General features: G+C 39.1%; 1 protein-coding gene across 1 annotated transcript in view; it reads left to right on the forward strand.

Moving 5' to 3' along the window:
* The window catches only part of LOC124154333 (TWiK family of potassium channels protein 7-like), a 93,057-nt gene that overhangs the window by 76,067 nt on the left and 2,996 nt on the right, over nt 1-13,994 (forward strand). The window contains exon 3 of the mRNA XM_046528004.1: nt 13,149-13,550. Coding sequence (XP_046383960.1) covers nt 13,149-13,550 — 402 coding nt within the window. The remainder of the gene's footprint in view (nt 1-13,148; nt 13,551-13,994) is intronic.

A 13,994-nucleotide genomic window follows, 5' to 3' on the forward strand; every position in this document is an offset into this window, starting at 1 on the left:
CTTTGAGCATTTACTAACTTTAAAATTAAGCCTTCGCTACATTTCATTAAAATTATTATTTCCATTAAAATACCTTTTTTGTATCTGGGGAAATATTATAAAGATAACGTCTTTTGGTGCGAGAAGTCGGTAGTGAGAGGAGGGTTTTAGACTCTTTTATAGTTAAAACGTGCAGTAGGCATCGCTTAAAGGGTGAGCTGTCCTGGGGCCAGTCTTCACTTTTTCCATGGTATGGTCGGTTATATTCAGCAAATCAAATTTATTTGTTTTTCAAACCAAATAGCATCTTTTTCCGTTTAAGCAGAATGCTCCATGGGGCACAGTGTTTAGAAAAATCTATGCATTCTATTTTAATTTAGGAGCACACTTTAGTTTGAGACTAATTTGGTCCTTATTTCTGCTGTTCATCCAGTTTCATCAGTTCATTCATGGCGCGGTATAATATTGTTGAGGACTAAATGAAGAGAGATCTTCAACTTTTACTTTCACCATTGAATGACTTTAAAATTACACCGTCGCTACATTCCATCATTAAAGAAAAAGAAAATTTAATTTTAAATTATATCATGCAGCTAATTTTTTCAACTTTTTACCCGAAGATGATTCCAGAATATTGACACAGATATTCATTTTAAAGAATGATTAAATTATTTTCATTTGAGTAAAAATTTTAACAAATATATTTTCAAATGATATCCATAGGAGCATGCGGACAAATTTGTGGGACAGGGTGAACTTCCTGTTACTGTAGGCAATGTGGAATAGATAAGTACCTAGAATTGTGTCCTGAGTGATGAGTTTTTCATCATTTTTGTGACAACTTTGTGTTTTTATTGGAGTTATACACTTGTTTCCCAGTGAACTGCGCTGAAAAAGTTTTTGGCGCGTGTGCATTTATAGAATAAATTTGACAATGGAACGATAAATTGTTACTGCCCTCATTTTGCATCTTTTATCTCTTAGATTTTGTGTGTTTAAAACTCTTTGCATGCTCTCCATGCACCTTGGACCCACCACTTGTGAAAGCCCAATTAATTTACTCAAATAAATATTTACTTAGTAAAGCAATCAAGAGAATTTGTCTCCATTTTAAAAATACAATATATAGCTCAGCAGATCTCAGCAGCAGCTCTAGTCACCTTCCCACGCACTAATTTAATACGATGACAGGATAATGAATCATATTTTGGCATTAATGGAGAGTACTCGCCTATCGTCCAACGATAACGAGGTCACCAGAGCACCGCAGCATCGCTTAATGTTCCACAAGCTCGGAACTGAGCAAAAATTCAGGAGACGTGGGTATATGCGTCGGTTATTGCTCGCTTCCCGTCAGCCATGCGGCGGCGATGTCTTGCGCTGTCTGTGGGAAGATTTTCTCCGGTTCAATTGATTGGAGGGGGCGGACGTAAAAGGGTTTACTGAGAATCCTCGTCCGTGGTTCACTTAACTCCGAGAGCGCGTTAAATCCCCGCATTGACGCGGACGTCTCCTTGCACTCGTCTCGGTGGCAAGCAGAAGAAAGGAAAAAGTTCGCTGCAAGCACTGGGCTCCGACGTGAGGCAATTTACGGCCGGCTCGCTTCTTCTTTTTTTTCTCCTTCTAGCTATTGAAAGCACCGGAATATGTAGTAGGAACTCTGTTGGGTGGAGAGGTATAAAGAGGTTTTTCGTGGCCGATTATGCGAAATGTAAATGGAGGAAGAGGATGATCGTTCTGCAGAAAGGCAGCTTATATTTATATTAGACCTTATGTCTACGAATATTACCAAAGAATATCTTCAAGTCGGCCTCCAAATGTGTTGTCACCCACCGCGCATTGAAATGGGTTTACAAAAGTCGCCACTCTCGTCGCCCATGGACAAATTGTTTTGAGTTTCACGGGGAAATAAGGTACAATTAGAGGTTTTAACCGAAAATTTTATACATGATGATTTTATCTATTAAATTTATAGATTTTCAATGCTAATCCTCGAAATTACAAACAGTATTATGCAAAATATTAGAAAAAAAGCGGATCACTGCACCAAGCCACTGCCAGTTCCAGTAGGTACTCGGCCACCGCGTTGCACTCGTCTCGGCTGCGAGCATAAGATTCCGCATTTTCTGTAAGTACTGGGATTTAACGTGAGGCAATATATGGCCTACTGACTTCTTTTTTTTTTCTAGTTATTAAAAGCACTGCGATTTGCGAAAGGAAGTCTACTAAAAATGGTGTAAAAGCAATTGCTTGGTTCATCATGTGAACTGTAAGACGTTGGAAGAGGGTAGCTGTTCCCTATAAGCTTCTTTACGTGTAAAGGACTTTAAAGGAATAATTCCTAGTCATCGAAACTAAGAAAAACATTTTATTTTATATGTTTTCTACTCAATTTACTTATTACATGTTTTGCGGGAAAAAATTCCAAATTAGGAAACTGCTGCCTTGGAATGAGAAGGTATTAACTGCAACCACGTTGGTTACGATAGATAAGATTGTTGTTTTGTGACATATTTTAGCTTTTATTTATCCAGATTTTAGATTTTTGAGTTCCTAGTTCTATTGCTTACTTTAATTCACGGAAGGGTTGTTTTTCCTTTGGATCATACGTCAAACAGGCGTTTTACCATAATATGCCAATCTCGACCAAAATTTTTTCTGTTAAATCAATACAGCAAAATACTGTTAGAATGTTATGATTACATATTTAAAGTGAGATAGAAAGCTTTAGCCACAATTCATTTTCATAACAGAAGTTTTAAACCATAAGAAAATGTGTAAGCTTCCGAATCAATACGAAGCAAAACAAAAGTCGTTACTTTCCTGTAACCTTAGGTTTCTTATCCAGCGACTGCGTAGTTACATTTAAATTAACGAGAATAAAACATTTTTTCGTTTTATAATTTCCTAAGAATGTCGTTCCGGCTCATTTTGGAATGGTAAGAAACACATTGAAAGCAAAACTGAAAAAAAAAATTTCGTTTTTTATCTTGCTTTTACACGAACTAAACAATACCTTTCGAATCATGACGCCAAGGTGTGTTTTTAAATGGTATATAACTGTTCCTCAACTCCGTTTTCATCTGAAATTATGCCCTTTGTTCAATATGATCTTGGTTTTACGTGCTATCTCACGTTAGTCCAAATTCAATGTGAAATAAATCTCCAAACTTTATGTATCACGTGCTGATGGGGAATGTATCAGAACAATCAGATATTTCCAGTGAAACTTATGCTTATGATTTACCATCTTGGAAAATTCCTCTCGTCTATGCTTTTGAAGTTATCTTCAAAACCATCGAGGAAGTTCTGGAACATGGAAGAAACTTCGGAAAGTTTGACCCAAATATTTTCTTGGCTTATAAGTTTGCTAAGAAAAGGGAAGAATCGTGATATTTCCCGGTGGCATGGTGATGGCTTGTAGAACTATCAGGAAAAGGCCCCGAACTGAAAGAAAAGAAAACTTTGTTTAAAAAAACTTCGTGAAAAATATTTTTAAATGTAAAGCTCGGTATGATTTTGAGCACTTCTCCCTTTGTTATGGATCATCGTCTCTTCTTCCTGTTGTGTTGAAAGATGTGTTCTGCTAGATATGTGAGACAAAAGGTAACTTCCAGAAGACGCAATACAACACATATACTCCTCCTGTTGAGTGATATTTTGTTTTTTTAAGCAATGAGCATATCCTTATCAGCATAAAATATTCGTATTTTAATAGAAAAATTCACGAAAAAGAGTCATGTGACCAAAGGGAAAATATAAATCCCCAATTAAGATTGTTTAAAATATTTCAAATCGCATATTGTAGCATTATTTTATTCCTTGCGACCGAAGTATCTGTTCAGAGGAGCGATTTTATCCTCAAACAATTTACAATATTAATGATGGGTAAAATCCCGAGCTGAGTATAACATAAAAAAGAAGTAAACCGTGAAATGAAATACACCAAGTACAGTAGATTCCATTTAATGGGTCCACCGGTTACTTGGGGCAGCCGCTTAATTGGGGCAGATCTTGAAGAACAGAACCCAATAGAGGAATATCCTAGATTATTATCCGCTTAATTGGGACAGCATGCCGCTTTATTGGGCCATGAGTCGGCGACATAGACTCGCGACGAAATTAAAATTTTTTGTTTTCAGAATACTATTTTTTTTATATTTTCCTCCTTTGATTTACTCTTTTTTCACAAATGTTCCTATTCTTGCCCTATTTTGAAAGCCCTTGTTGTTATAGTATCCGCAAGAGGATATGGCTTTTCTTTAATAGGACTTTCATTCATTCATTCAAGACATTCATTCAGCGTCGCCCGTGGCTGTGAATAAATATTTTTAACAAAAATGTTATAATTACTAAAAATGATATTTATAACATTTCTAACATAGAAGTTCTTTCGTACATGAGGCTGAAATTCGGTTCTAATCCGAAACAGTGAAGCCGTATTCTTTTCGTTTTATGGCTAACATAGGAACTGAAATGCATAATTGAAACTTGATTGTATGTACTATAATTGTATGCATACTCGCAATTTGTTCATTTTTCAGCGAGTATCCCCAATATAGCATTTGTAATTAAAATTTAACGAATTAATGATTATTCTATTAATTTTATTAATCATGTGATATTTCACTATGCTGGTATCTTACTTTAATTTTGCCGGATTAACTTTGTCGTTTTAAAAATCATTTATGATAAATTAGATAAATTATTGAAGCAATCCATTATTTATATTGTATGATAGTTTTGAGCAGCAGTGAAAATTTTCCCCCCTATCTGCCAGTTTTAAAAAGAAACATTTCTTGCAGGTATAAATGGGCTTTTGGATGCCTTAATTCTCGCTATGAAAAGATATCTTGCATTCCATCGATCGATGTGTGTGTTCAAAAAATAAAATCAGCCTTTGCCTACATAGAGAGATTTTAATTATGATCCATTATTCCCTCTGACCTTGAGACAAGGCGTTACCCAAAATGTTTTCTTCGCCTTGAAAAGCACAGATGCTGTGAAATAAAAAAAATGCGTAGTTTTCTTTCCACCAATTTTACCTCTCAAGATCCAAGGGCCCTCTTCCAATCTCTGCCCCCCTCCCTTCGACCCAATGAAATCTTCTCCAGATGGCTCTTCCCCACAGAAACCTCCGATGAGACCTCATCTTAAGTCGACCCAAAGGAACACGGAGGAGAAATGTTGAAGTTTCGCTTTAAAGGTTGACCCGAAAAGGCCAGACAGGAGGCACGATATTTTGTGTTCCCGTAATGGGCCTCCCATTCGTCCTATTTTTTTTAGAAACGTGTTATTCGTATGTGAAAATATTGAAAAATTGTAATAAAGTTGTTGTAAGTGCATATTAGTTGCGGCTGAAACCCCCCAAGCCTAAATTCCTAGCTGCGCCCCTGATGGATGATTCTATATCATTCTCGATGAATGGCACAATATTATTGGCTTCGAGTTCCTAATCACGTAATCGTTCTAAGAAAATTTGTTAGCTGCAAATGTACTTAATCTTGAAAATTATAATTTGTTATTTGATAATTGACTTGATAATTTAATTTTGTATTTTAATTGTTAACAGTTATTATTTCTACAAGTTTTTCTATAAAAATCTCTATTCTTCTTTGAATTCATGGTTTATTTTGTATTTGTATTGTTATTTTTCTTATTCTTGAATTTTATGTTCTCTATTACAATCTTGTACAGCACACACAATTTCTTTTTATCAATATTTTTTGTACTATTATGTTTTTTCTGATGTTTATAAATCATCACCAGCCGCTGCTTTAAGAAATGATGGTAGCCCCTATTCAGGTATAACTAAGGGTCACCTATATTCACCTTACTGCATTATTTATTGTCATAGGCGGAACCAGGGGGGGGGGGGGGGTTCACGGGGCACGTGTAATGATGCATATGATAAATGAATTAGAACAGGTAAAATTATAGTAAAATATCATAATAGTGAAAAATCACGTAATTCAATCAAAAACATCTTTAATTTATCGAATTCCATCTTAAATGAAATATTCGGGATAATCGAAGAACAATGAATACATTTCCAGAATTCATGTAATTTCCATACAACATAATCAAGTTTCAGCTGTGTACATATTCCTTTCCTATGTAAGCCATACGTGCAATCGTGTACCTATATTTTTTGTAAGATCCCAGATTCCTTAGGACCATCCCTTGCAAAAAATTTTATAAAAATGTAACATTACTCTTCACCGACAGCTATTACACTTTTTCTATACAGTCATAGCGTAGTCTTATTTAGAATGTTTTTACTTACTTTGCTATTCCATTCCAAACATATATATCTTCTTTTAAGTAGGACGCACACACAGTTGATTACGGATTGATAAAATATTGAAATTTAAAACTGCTAATGGCGAAAAAATACATGCTTAAATGTCGTTTTAACGATTTAAATAACTAGTGAAAGGTTGAATCATGAGACAAAGAAAAGCAATTTACAAAATTCAATTTTTTGTGGCTTCTATTATTGCGAGATCAATGATTCAAATTTAGCTCATCTGTTTATGCATCTAACACGGACTTAGTAATTAAAGGATCTCGTTAATCACACGGGATTTCAAAAGCATCCTGTTCCTGCATCATCCACCGTAACTCTACCAAATCTGATGACTTAGCGTTTTTTTATGCACTTGACCTTGTCCGCAGTTGCGAAGTAGTTCACACTTGCTGGTTGGCACAAGATCGTCAAAGATAAGGAGCGTCTGATTACCGAGCGTGAGTTACATACGACACAAAATCAATCTAACTTTACTACTTACTTTCTTTATCATTAACACGGTGAGAAATTTGTGGGTTTGCTCCTCAAATGTTTAAAAAACACCTCTTAAGGCTGTTATTCTCGGGGAATGTAATGGCACAGTTCAGAGATGCGCTTATTATCAATCCGGCGTGCAATTGTGTGAATGTATGAAGGAAATTAGAACGGGGACTATTTTTTAATCTAGCGTTCAGTCTCGCATGTGTTCTGGCAATTCACTGCTTTACATGTACGAATTTGAAATGCGTTACCCTTCGTGCACCTGATTTGCAAGTATATGCACCGTGTAAAACGAGCTTTGCCTTGAATAATTCTCATGCAAGAAGGGTTTGAATTGCTTCCACTACGACATTGTATCTGAAAGCCTATATTACAAGCACAATAACATAACACAATAGCTGAGCACCACGTGTTGGTTATATGGCGGCCCAGGAAATTTACGAGAAAGCTATTTGTCTATCTACTGCACTTGGGACGAGGGTGATGGGTGATTATTCTGGGAGGCCGTAACCGAGTGTAATAACTGTCAAACACATATATCAACGCATCCCCTTCACCGAAGCATTAAAGGATGGAAATAGCTCAAATGAAAATCAAGTGTGCTGATGACCCTAAAGTGAGATCATTCAACTCGTTGCATTTGCCTGTTCCGAAGAATTAAAATATTTGACCCGATGGACTATTTGATATTCGCCCTTGATCAAATGGCGCCTTGTCATATTCGATGTCGGAATAAGTTTCTGATGACGCCAGACTGAGAATGACGCGCGCTCATTGCTGATTGGTCCTATCCTCACCCCGAAGGCGTCGGCGGGCTCCCTATCGCGACGGCGCTTCTTTCCTTTTGTTCCTTCCTCTCCACACTCCTCCCCAGGATGACGTGACGCATGAGTTGAACTACTTGGTTCCTGGCCCTGGTGCGTTGTATCCTTTAAGGTACATTTACGCTGTAGAGCAAAATCTCGCTAGAGTTAGACTGCTCAAGTAGAGACTGTACATTAGGCCGGCCCCTATTTTTCAGAATTGAGAAAAGTTATGCTTTCCTAGTCTCAAAATGATACATATGAGGTTTATATTCATGTGTTAAAATTTGGTTTCTTTAAAATAACGGCAACCCGTGCCCCAAGGGCCCTAAGTACTGAGGACCCTCAATTGAGATTTTTGGGGCCAAAAAAGTGCTATTTCTATGTAAAACGTAAGAGTAAAGATCTTTTGGGCCGGTTTTCTGTTTGTTTTGACCTATCTTTAAGCGTTTACGAGATATCGTCCGTCGTAATGCAATCCACCCCCCAGGGCGCTACCCCGCACCGCGGCTCCGTTGAGGTACGGCTCGAACCACGTACTAGAGACTTCCCCTCCACCTCCTCCCCTCCCTCGGCAAAGACTTTTCTCCTGATGGCAATATGTAGTCTTTGAAGAAATGTGCTTACGTTAGAAATAATTTAATTGCCATGACAATACTTCCAATCAAAGTGATTAATTTACTCGTATTTTCACTTGTCCATGTCAATACATTTTCGTATTTCGTAGGGCAGATCTGGCGAGACTTAGTCTAAAGACTACACACTGACACGAAATTTACTCTCGCGAGACTGCTATCGACGCTCTCCTCTCTCCCCCATTTGCAAATTTTCTGCAGTCTCCTTCAGTGGTTTTTATTCTTTGTGCCAATCCCGAAATTCCTTACTCGCGGTATCCCAAAGTTCTGGGTAGCTGAATGAAATGCTTTCGGGCTTTCCTCCGGGTGAGTTTCTCCTTTACTATAGACGTTTCGACGAGCGACTCGCAGTATTCCTGATGAAGACCAGCAAGTCGTCGGTCGAAACGTCTACAGTAATCAGGCAACTCACGCGGTGAGAGCGATTCGAGAGCATTTCTTTCAACTGAGACTGCGGGAAAGAGCCAGATCATTCTTCTGCATAAATTTTGAACGGCTGAATTGAATCAGAGGTCTGTTTTTCCCGGTTTTCGTCCAATTCTTGCAGAAAGGATTGATTTCCTCTCGCGAGAAAAATACTCTGCATGGCAACCTTGGTAGAGCGAGAGCAGTCTTGCGAGACACTCTACCTTTTTGTTCACACTTCTTCTATAGCGTGAGAGTAGCTCTCCCACTAGAGCTGAGAGTCGCTCGAGCTATATAGAGTGCTCTCAGAGATGTTTACATTGTAGACTTTTCTGGTAGCCTTCTCTTGCTTGAGCAACTCCAGCTAAAATCTCTACAATGTACACGCACCTTTAAGGGCCCACCCTTGCTCCTCATCCACTGCTGATTGGTCCCCCATTCGCTGAGCATTGGGAGGGAGTGGAGGTCTTTCTGAGGTCCAATTGCTGGAAAGGGTGTAGCCGTATTCCCGATTCATATTGTATGGCCTTCTGGTTATCTCGGCCGCTTCTCTGATTACTCTTAGGAAAAATCGTTTTTCTCCGCTTCAGCCTGGTCTGAGGTCGCCTACAGCACAGAAGGTGAAACGTCACAATCGAAATAACAACGCGAACGGAACCCGGAAATCTACCCTACTGCGATTTCGGAATAGTTCGGCCGTATCGGCGGCCGTCTTCCTAGTTTTGATGACGTCTTTTTTCGGTCTAAGGCGTCATAAAGAGTGCACTGTTTAGACGCGAGAATCTTCCGCGGTAGACGAGAGGAAGCTAAGGAGATGAAAGGAAGAGCGCGGGATAAACTTTCGCTTGAAATGTTAACGAGGCAGTCCAACGGACATAAATGACTGCCACTTCTGTCGAGCACCATAAACAATGGTGGCAGGAGAGGATTCCACGCCGTAACCTTCCTTTCCACGACATACTCGCATCTGCTAACACAATTCTTCCACCATAATCCATAAAATACCTTATTGATTTCTATCTTGCTATTTTTGTTATAGCAATTGATTTTTTTTCATCGTGCATCTTAAGTTGCAAGTTCCTTCAACCTTCAATCGCCAATATTTTAACTATGAGAAATTCATTTAAAAAGCCTATTTTGGTGCCTGTAGTATAAACTGATACTTATAGAAGTTTCATTCCGCGTCAAATTGACAAAGCCCATCAACTACCTCTATCGCATCAGATTTAAAGCGCAATAAGAGAATCAAAACACAAAATGAAAACTCCACAGCCATTTTGTAAAAAAAGCAGCCTTTGTGAGGTATGCTGCAAAAACTAAAAATAAACTTATTCTCGCATTTTATGGAATAACGGCGGGAATCGGGAAGTTATAATGCAGAATCTTCAATACAACTCAACTTCAACATTTTCCAATACAGAAAACTCTTCAATAGGTCATACCTTGAGACATGATGGCCTGATGAAGGAAATCGACGAAGGAAACGTAGATGTCAAGAACGGAGGAGGAAGACCTCGAATTAAATATATATGGAACAGGTATAGAAGGATATGATAGAGAATAAATATGTAGGTGTGAAAGAATAAGCTGATAAGAGAATTGATTGGAGACCTACGTCAAACCAATCTTTGAATTGTTGACTAGTGATGATGATGATGATGCAATGCTCTTAAATATAGAATATTCTCCGATGTGTATTTCACTTCATTTAAAAGAATATTTTCAATAACGTAAAACGGCTCTAATGGAAACCACTTCAATGTTTCCCGATTTATGCCTCGAGTGACCTTGTACCAGGAATTTATCGGTGGGGGAATAGCGGCGGAAGCATGTTGGTTCTATAGGTTCTCCGGATCGAGACCGCCAAGAGATGAAAGCGAGATAAACTGTTCTCGGAGCCGTGGAGCCGCGAGTGATTCACTGCCACCCAGACTGACGCACCCGACGTCGGAGAATTATTATTGACTCCACGATGAAACTTTCCGTCCGCACCGAAGACGGAGCCGAGGATACCTCGTGTGATTTTGAGATATGGGGATTATTTCCGGGCGGCGCGGTATTTCTAAAAAGTTCTGCTGTTTTGGCATTCGGAATAGGGCATGTCCAGCTGGCTGGCAGGCGATGGACCACTCGTTTCATTTCTGACCACACGCGGGTTGGGGGCTCTAGAAAAATTTCCATTCCTCTCTCGTTAAAAGCTTCCTAAGAGAAGAGCTTACGTACCCTTGTGCGTGGCACTGAAAGATATGAAAAATGACCTCATAATAGTAAATATAGAGCAAGACATTCACATTTGATGAGGAGGAACGAGTTCATTGCAAAATGAAGAGGTATAAATATTGAACATTGCATGTGAAAATTATGATAGTGAATATGAATGGAATTTTTTCTAATATTTCATTTGAACATATTATTTTTTCAATTTATTATTCGACTGACTTTATATTGTTCTCATTCCTAATCATACTCAAATCCAAAAATTGCCATAATATATTAATTGGCGGTCATGCGCTTTCATTCCAATATAGTCTACAAAATACTTCTTTAGTGGAAAAAATCCTTTTTTTCCACATAGATGCAGACAGGACAGCGCCTGCGTTTTATCCAGAAGTTTAAGGCCATTGAAAGTAATTTTTCAAATATTTTTTGCACAAATTGTTCACCGAGGTACTCTTTCGTCTCTTCGAGAAATTTTAATGAATTTTTTGAGATTGCTATAGTTGATCATCATTACCTTTATTACGATGTCACACATTCCGATAGAGAATTTACGTTAATTTTTCATGTAATTTACTATAGTGCTTTCTGAAGTAACTTTATCCAATCCGTAGAGTGGTTAGCTGGATAGTGCCGATTGCTTTGAAATTAGTACATAATAAATTCTATCGTGTAAGCTGAAAATAATCTATCTAACAGAATTACAATCAAATATGCTCATTCAACTTAATAAACTCTCAAGGATGTGAAAATAATTTTAAAAATTTCATGTGTCTGGTGATGCTTATTTGGATTTGATTTCACTTTCTGAGTGCAGCTTGAGTGTAGGGATTACTAAAATCTAGAGCATCATGCCACAAAGGACCATGTTTAAAGTGTTTGTTTTCCCCTGTCTATCGTAGCCTTTCACTCTACGCATTATTTGCATATATACAACTTAAACGCTTTAAGAAACAACGTGAGATAGGTTGGCTGCTTCCGCACAATTTTAGGTGGCTATTAAGACTACTTTAACTGCTGCAGAAATAGAGAAGCCAACGCCATACCTCCGGGAGTTGAGCTCAGGATAAATTAATGGCTCTTGCGTGTTTGATGCGTTTAACCCTTTAGGAATCCGCGGAAAAGATTGCCTTTTCGCCCGACGGAATAATCGGGTGCTGCGTTCGTCGAACAGCAACTCTTCGGAAGTTGGACCCATTCCACGCATCTGGGCGTAAATTAATGATGTTTATGCTGTCTAAAGTGTAAATCTGTCTCCGACGAGGGCAGTCTTTTCGCCCGCGTAGAGAGCTCCCAGTCTCGCGTGAGGGACGACCGCGAATGCCGATAATTCCTCGTTAGGGAAAGACGCGTGGCGATCGGTGTGCACCATAGTTGGGAAAGTTACCAAGTAGTCTTACTACTGCTAAAATAAATGTATGAAACGTTTAAATTGTTAAAAATTAAAGTTAATTTTTGAAATAGTAACAAAATAGTAACATTTCAATTAAATTAACTGAGGCATGCGAGATGTTGTGGAACAACACCTTCATGTAATTAAAAAAGAGATATGGCAATTTTTCCGCAGATTAATATAAAAACGTACGATGCGTTTCGAACGTCAAGTCATTCACAAGTACTTTCTCCTCGCCAAAACCTCGCCATCAGTGATGTGCTTCTATGATGGGCTTCGACGACACTACTTTGTAACTAATACAATGTAATCTAGAGGATAAAAGGTACAGTGTCAGGCATGATACGGTGCAAAACTTTGATATTCGGCTTAGTAAAACCACCTGTCTGTTTCCACACACTTTTATTTAAACCTACCATGGTTTCGGCAACTCGTGCCATTATCAAGGTATTTAAACCGACCATGGTTTCGACAACTCGTGCCATTATCAAGGATTCCGAAACCATGGTCGGTTTAAATAAAAGTGTGTGAAAACAGACAAGTGGTTTTACTAAGCTGATTAATCCAGAGGACTCTGCTATAAAAACTTTAAAGCCCAAGCACAAGTGTACCTCGGGATGTATATTTCTTGTCAGGGATCCTAGCTGTCGTGTTTGATATCGTGAAAAAATATTCCGCGAATTTTTCTCGGGCAGCAATTATGCATCCTGTTTCTTTAGGTAATTGGTCTTTTTGTAAATGGAAAGTGTCACCATTTAGCAGCTCCCAAATATACTTACCTCTTAAGGTACTGGATTTTACTTTTATTTCAAATTATAAATCCTGGGTTTCACACAAACTGCAGAAGTACCTCGGGATTTAAAGTTTTAATAGATATTGAGGTATTTAATGGATAATGAAGTGAGGCTGCTGTCCTTCCCTTACAGGATACGGAAACATCGCGCCAGTGACCTTCTGGGGTCGCGCCTTCTGCGTCATCTTCGCCCTCATCGGCATCCCATTGACGCTCACTGTGATCGCGGACTTGGGCCGCCTGTTCGCCAGCACGGTGGCCGAGGTGGGTGCGAGGGTGCGGCGCTGCGCCGCGGTGCTGGCCGGCGCCCGGGAGGGCCTCGCCTCGCCCACCTCATCGCCCGCCTCGGCTCCCGCGCGCCTCCTGCGCCGCGCCGCGCGCTCCGTCAGCGCCCTGGCCGCTGTCGCCTGCCTCATGGCCTACCTCGCCATGGGCGCGGCCATCTTCACCCTGTGGGAGCAGTGGACCTTCTTCGAGGGGTTCTACTTCTGCTTCGTCACCATGACCACCATCGGATTCGGTGATCTGGTGCCGCGTGAGTTATTTTATCCGTTACAAATTTTCCATGGTGCGCGAAGACAGATATGTCCATGCAAATATGAGTACTTCTGTCAAATCGAGGGAAACTTTTCATTGTATATCCGTAAAGGCAACTTCAGTTTTCCCTTTTTTACTCTTGATTTGCGACGAATTATCGAAACACTAGACCATTTTCAAATGTGGCAAACTCCTGGTGCCATGCTTTTATCAGACCTTACATGTTCTCTGTGATATATTCTGGTAAACATGTGGTTACATGTTCGCAACATTGGTATATACAATTTTGTCTGAGACAAAGGCTTTTCCAAACTTAAGCATGAAATGGTGTGTTAAAACTATTCGTCGTAAAGTATAATCTTAAAAAAAATCAAAATTGACAACTCCTTATCTATAACGAAAAAGATGTGCTGTATACTAATGTGCACGCCATGCGCTCCGA

The sequence above is a fragment of the Ischnura elegans genome, chromosome 2, assembly GCF_921293095.1.
Source record: "Ischnura elegans chromosome 2, ioIscEleg1.1, whole genome shotgun sequence".
NCBI lineage: Eukaryota > Metazoa > Arthropoda > Insecta > Odonata > Coenagrionidae > Ischnura > Ischnura elegans.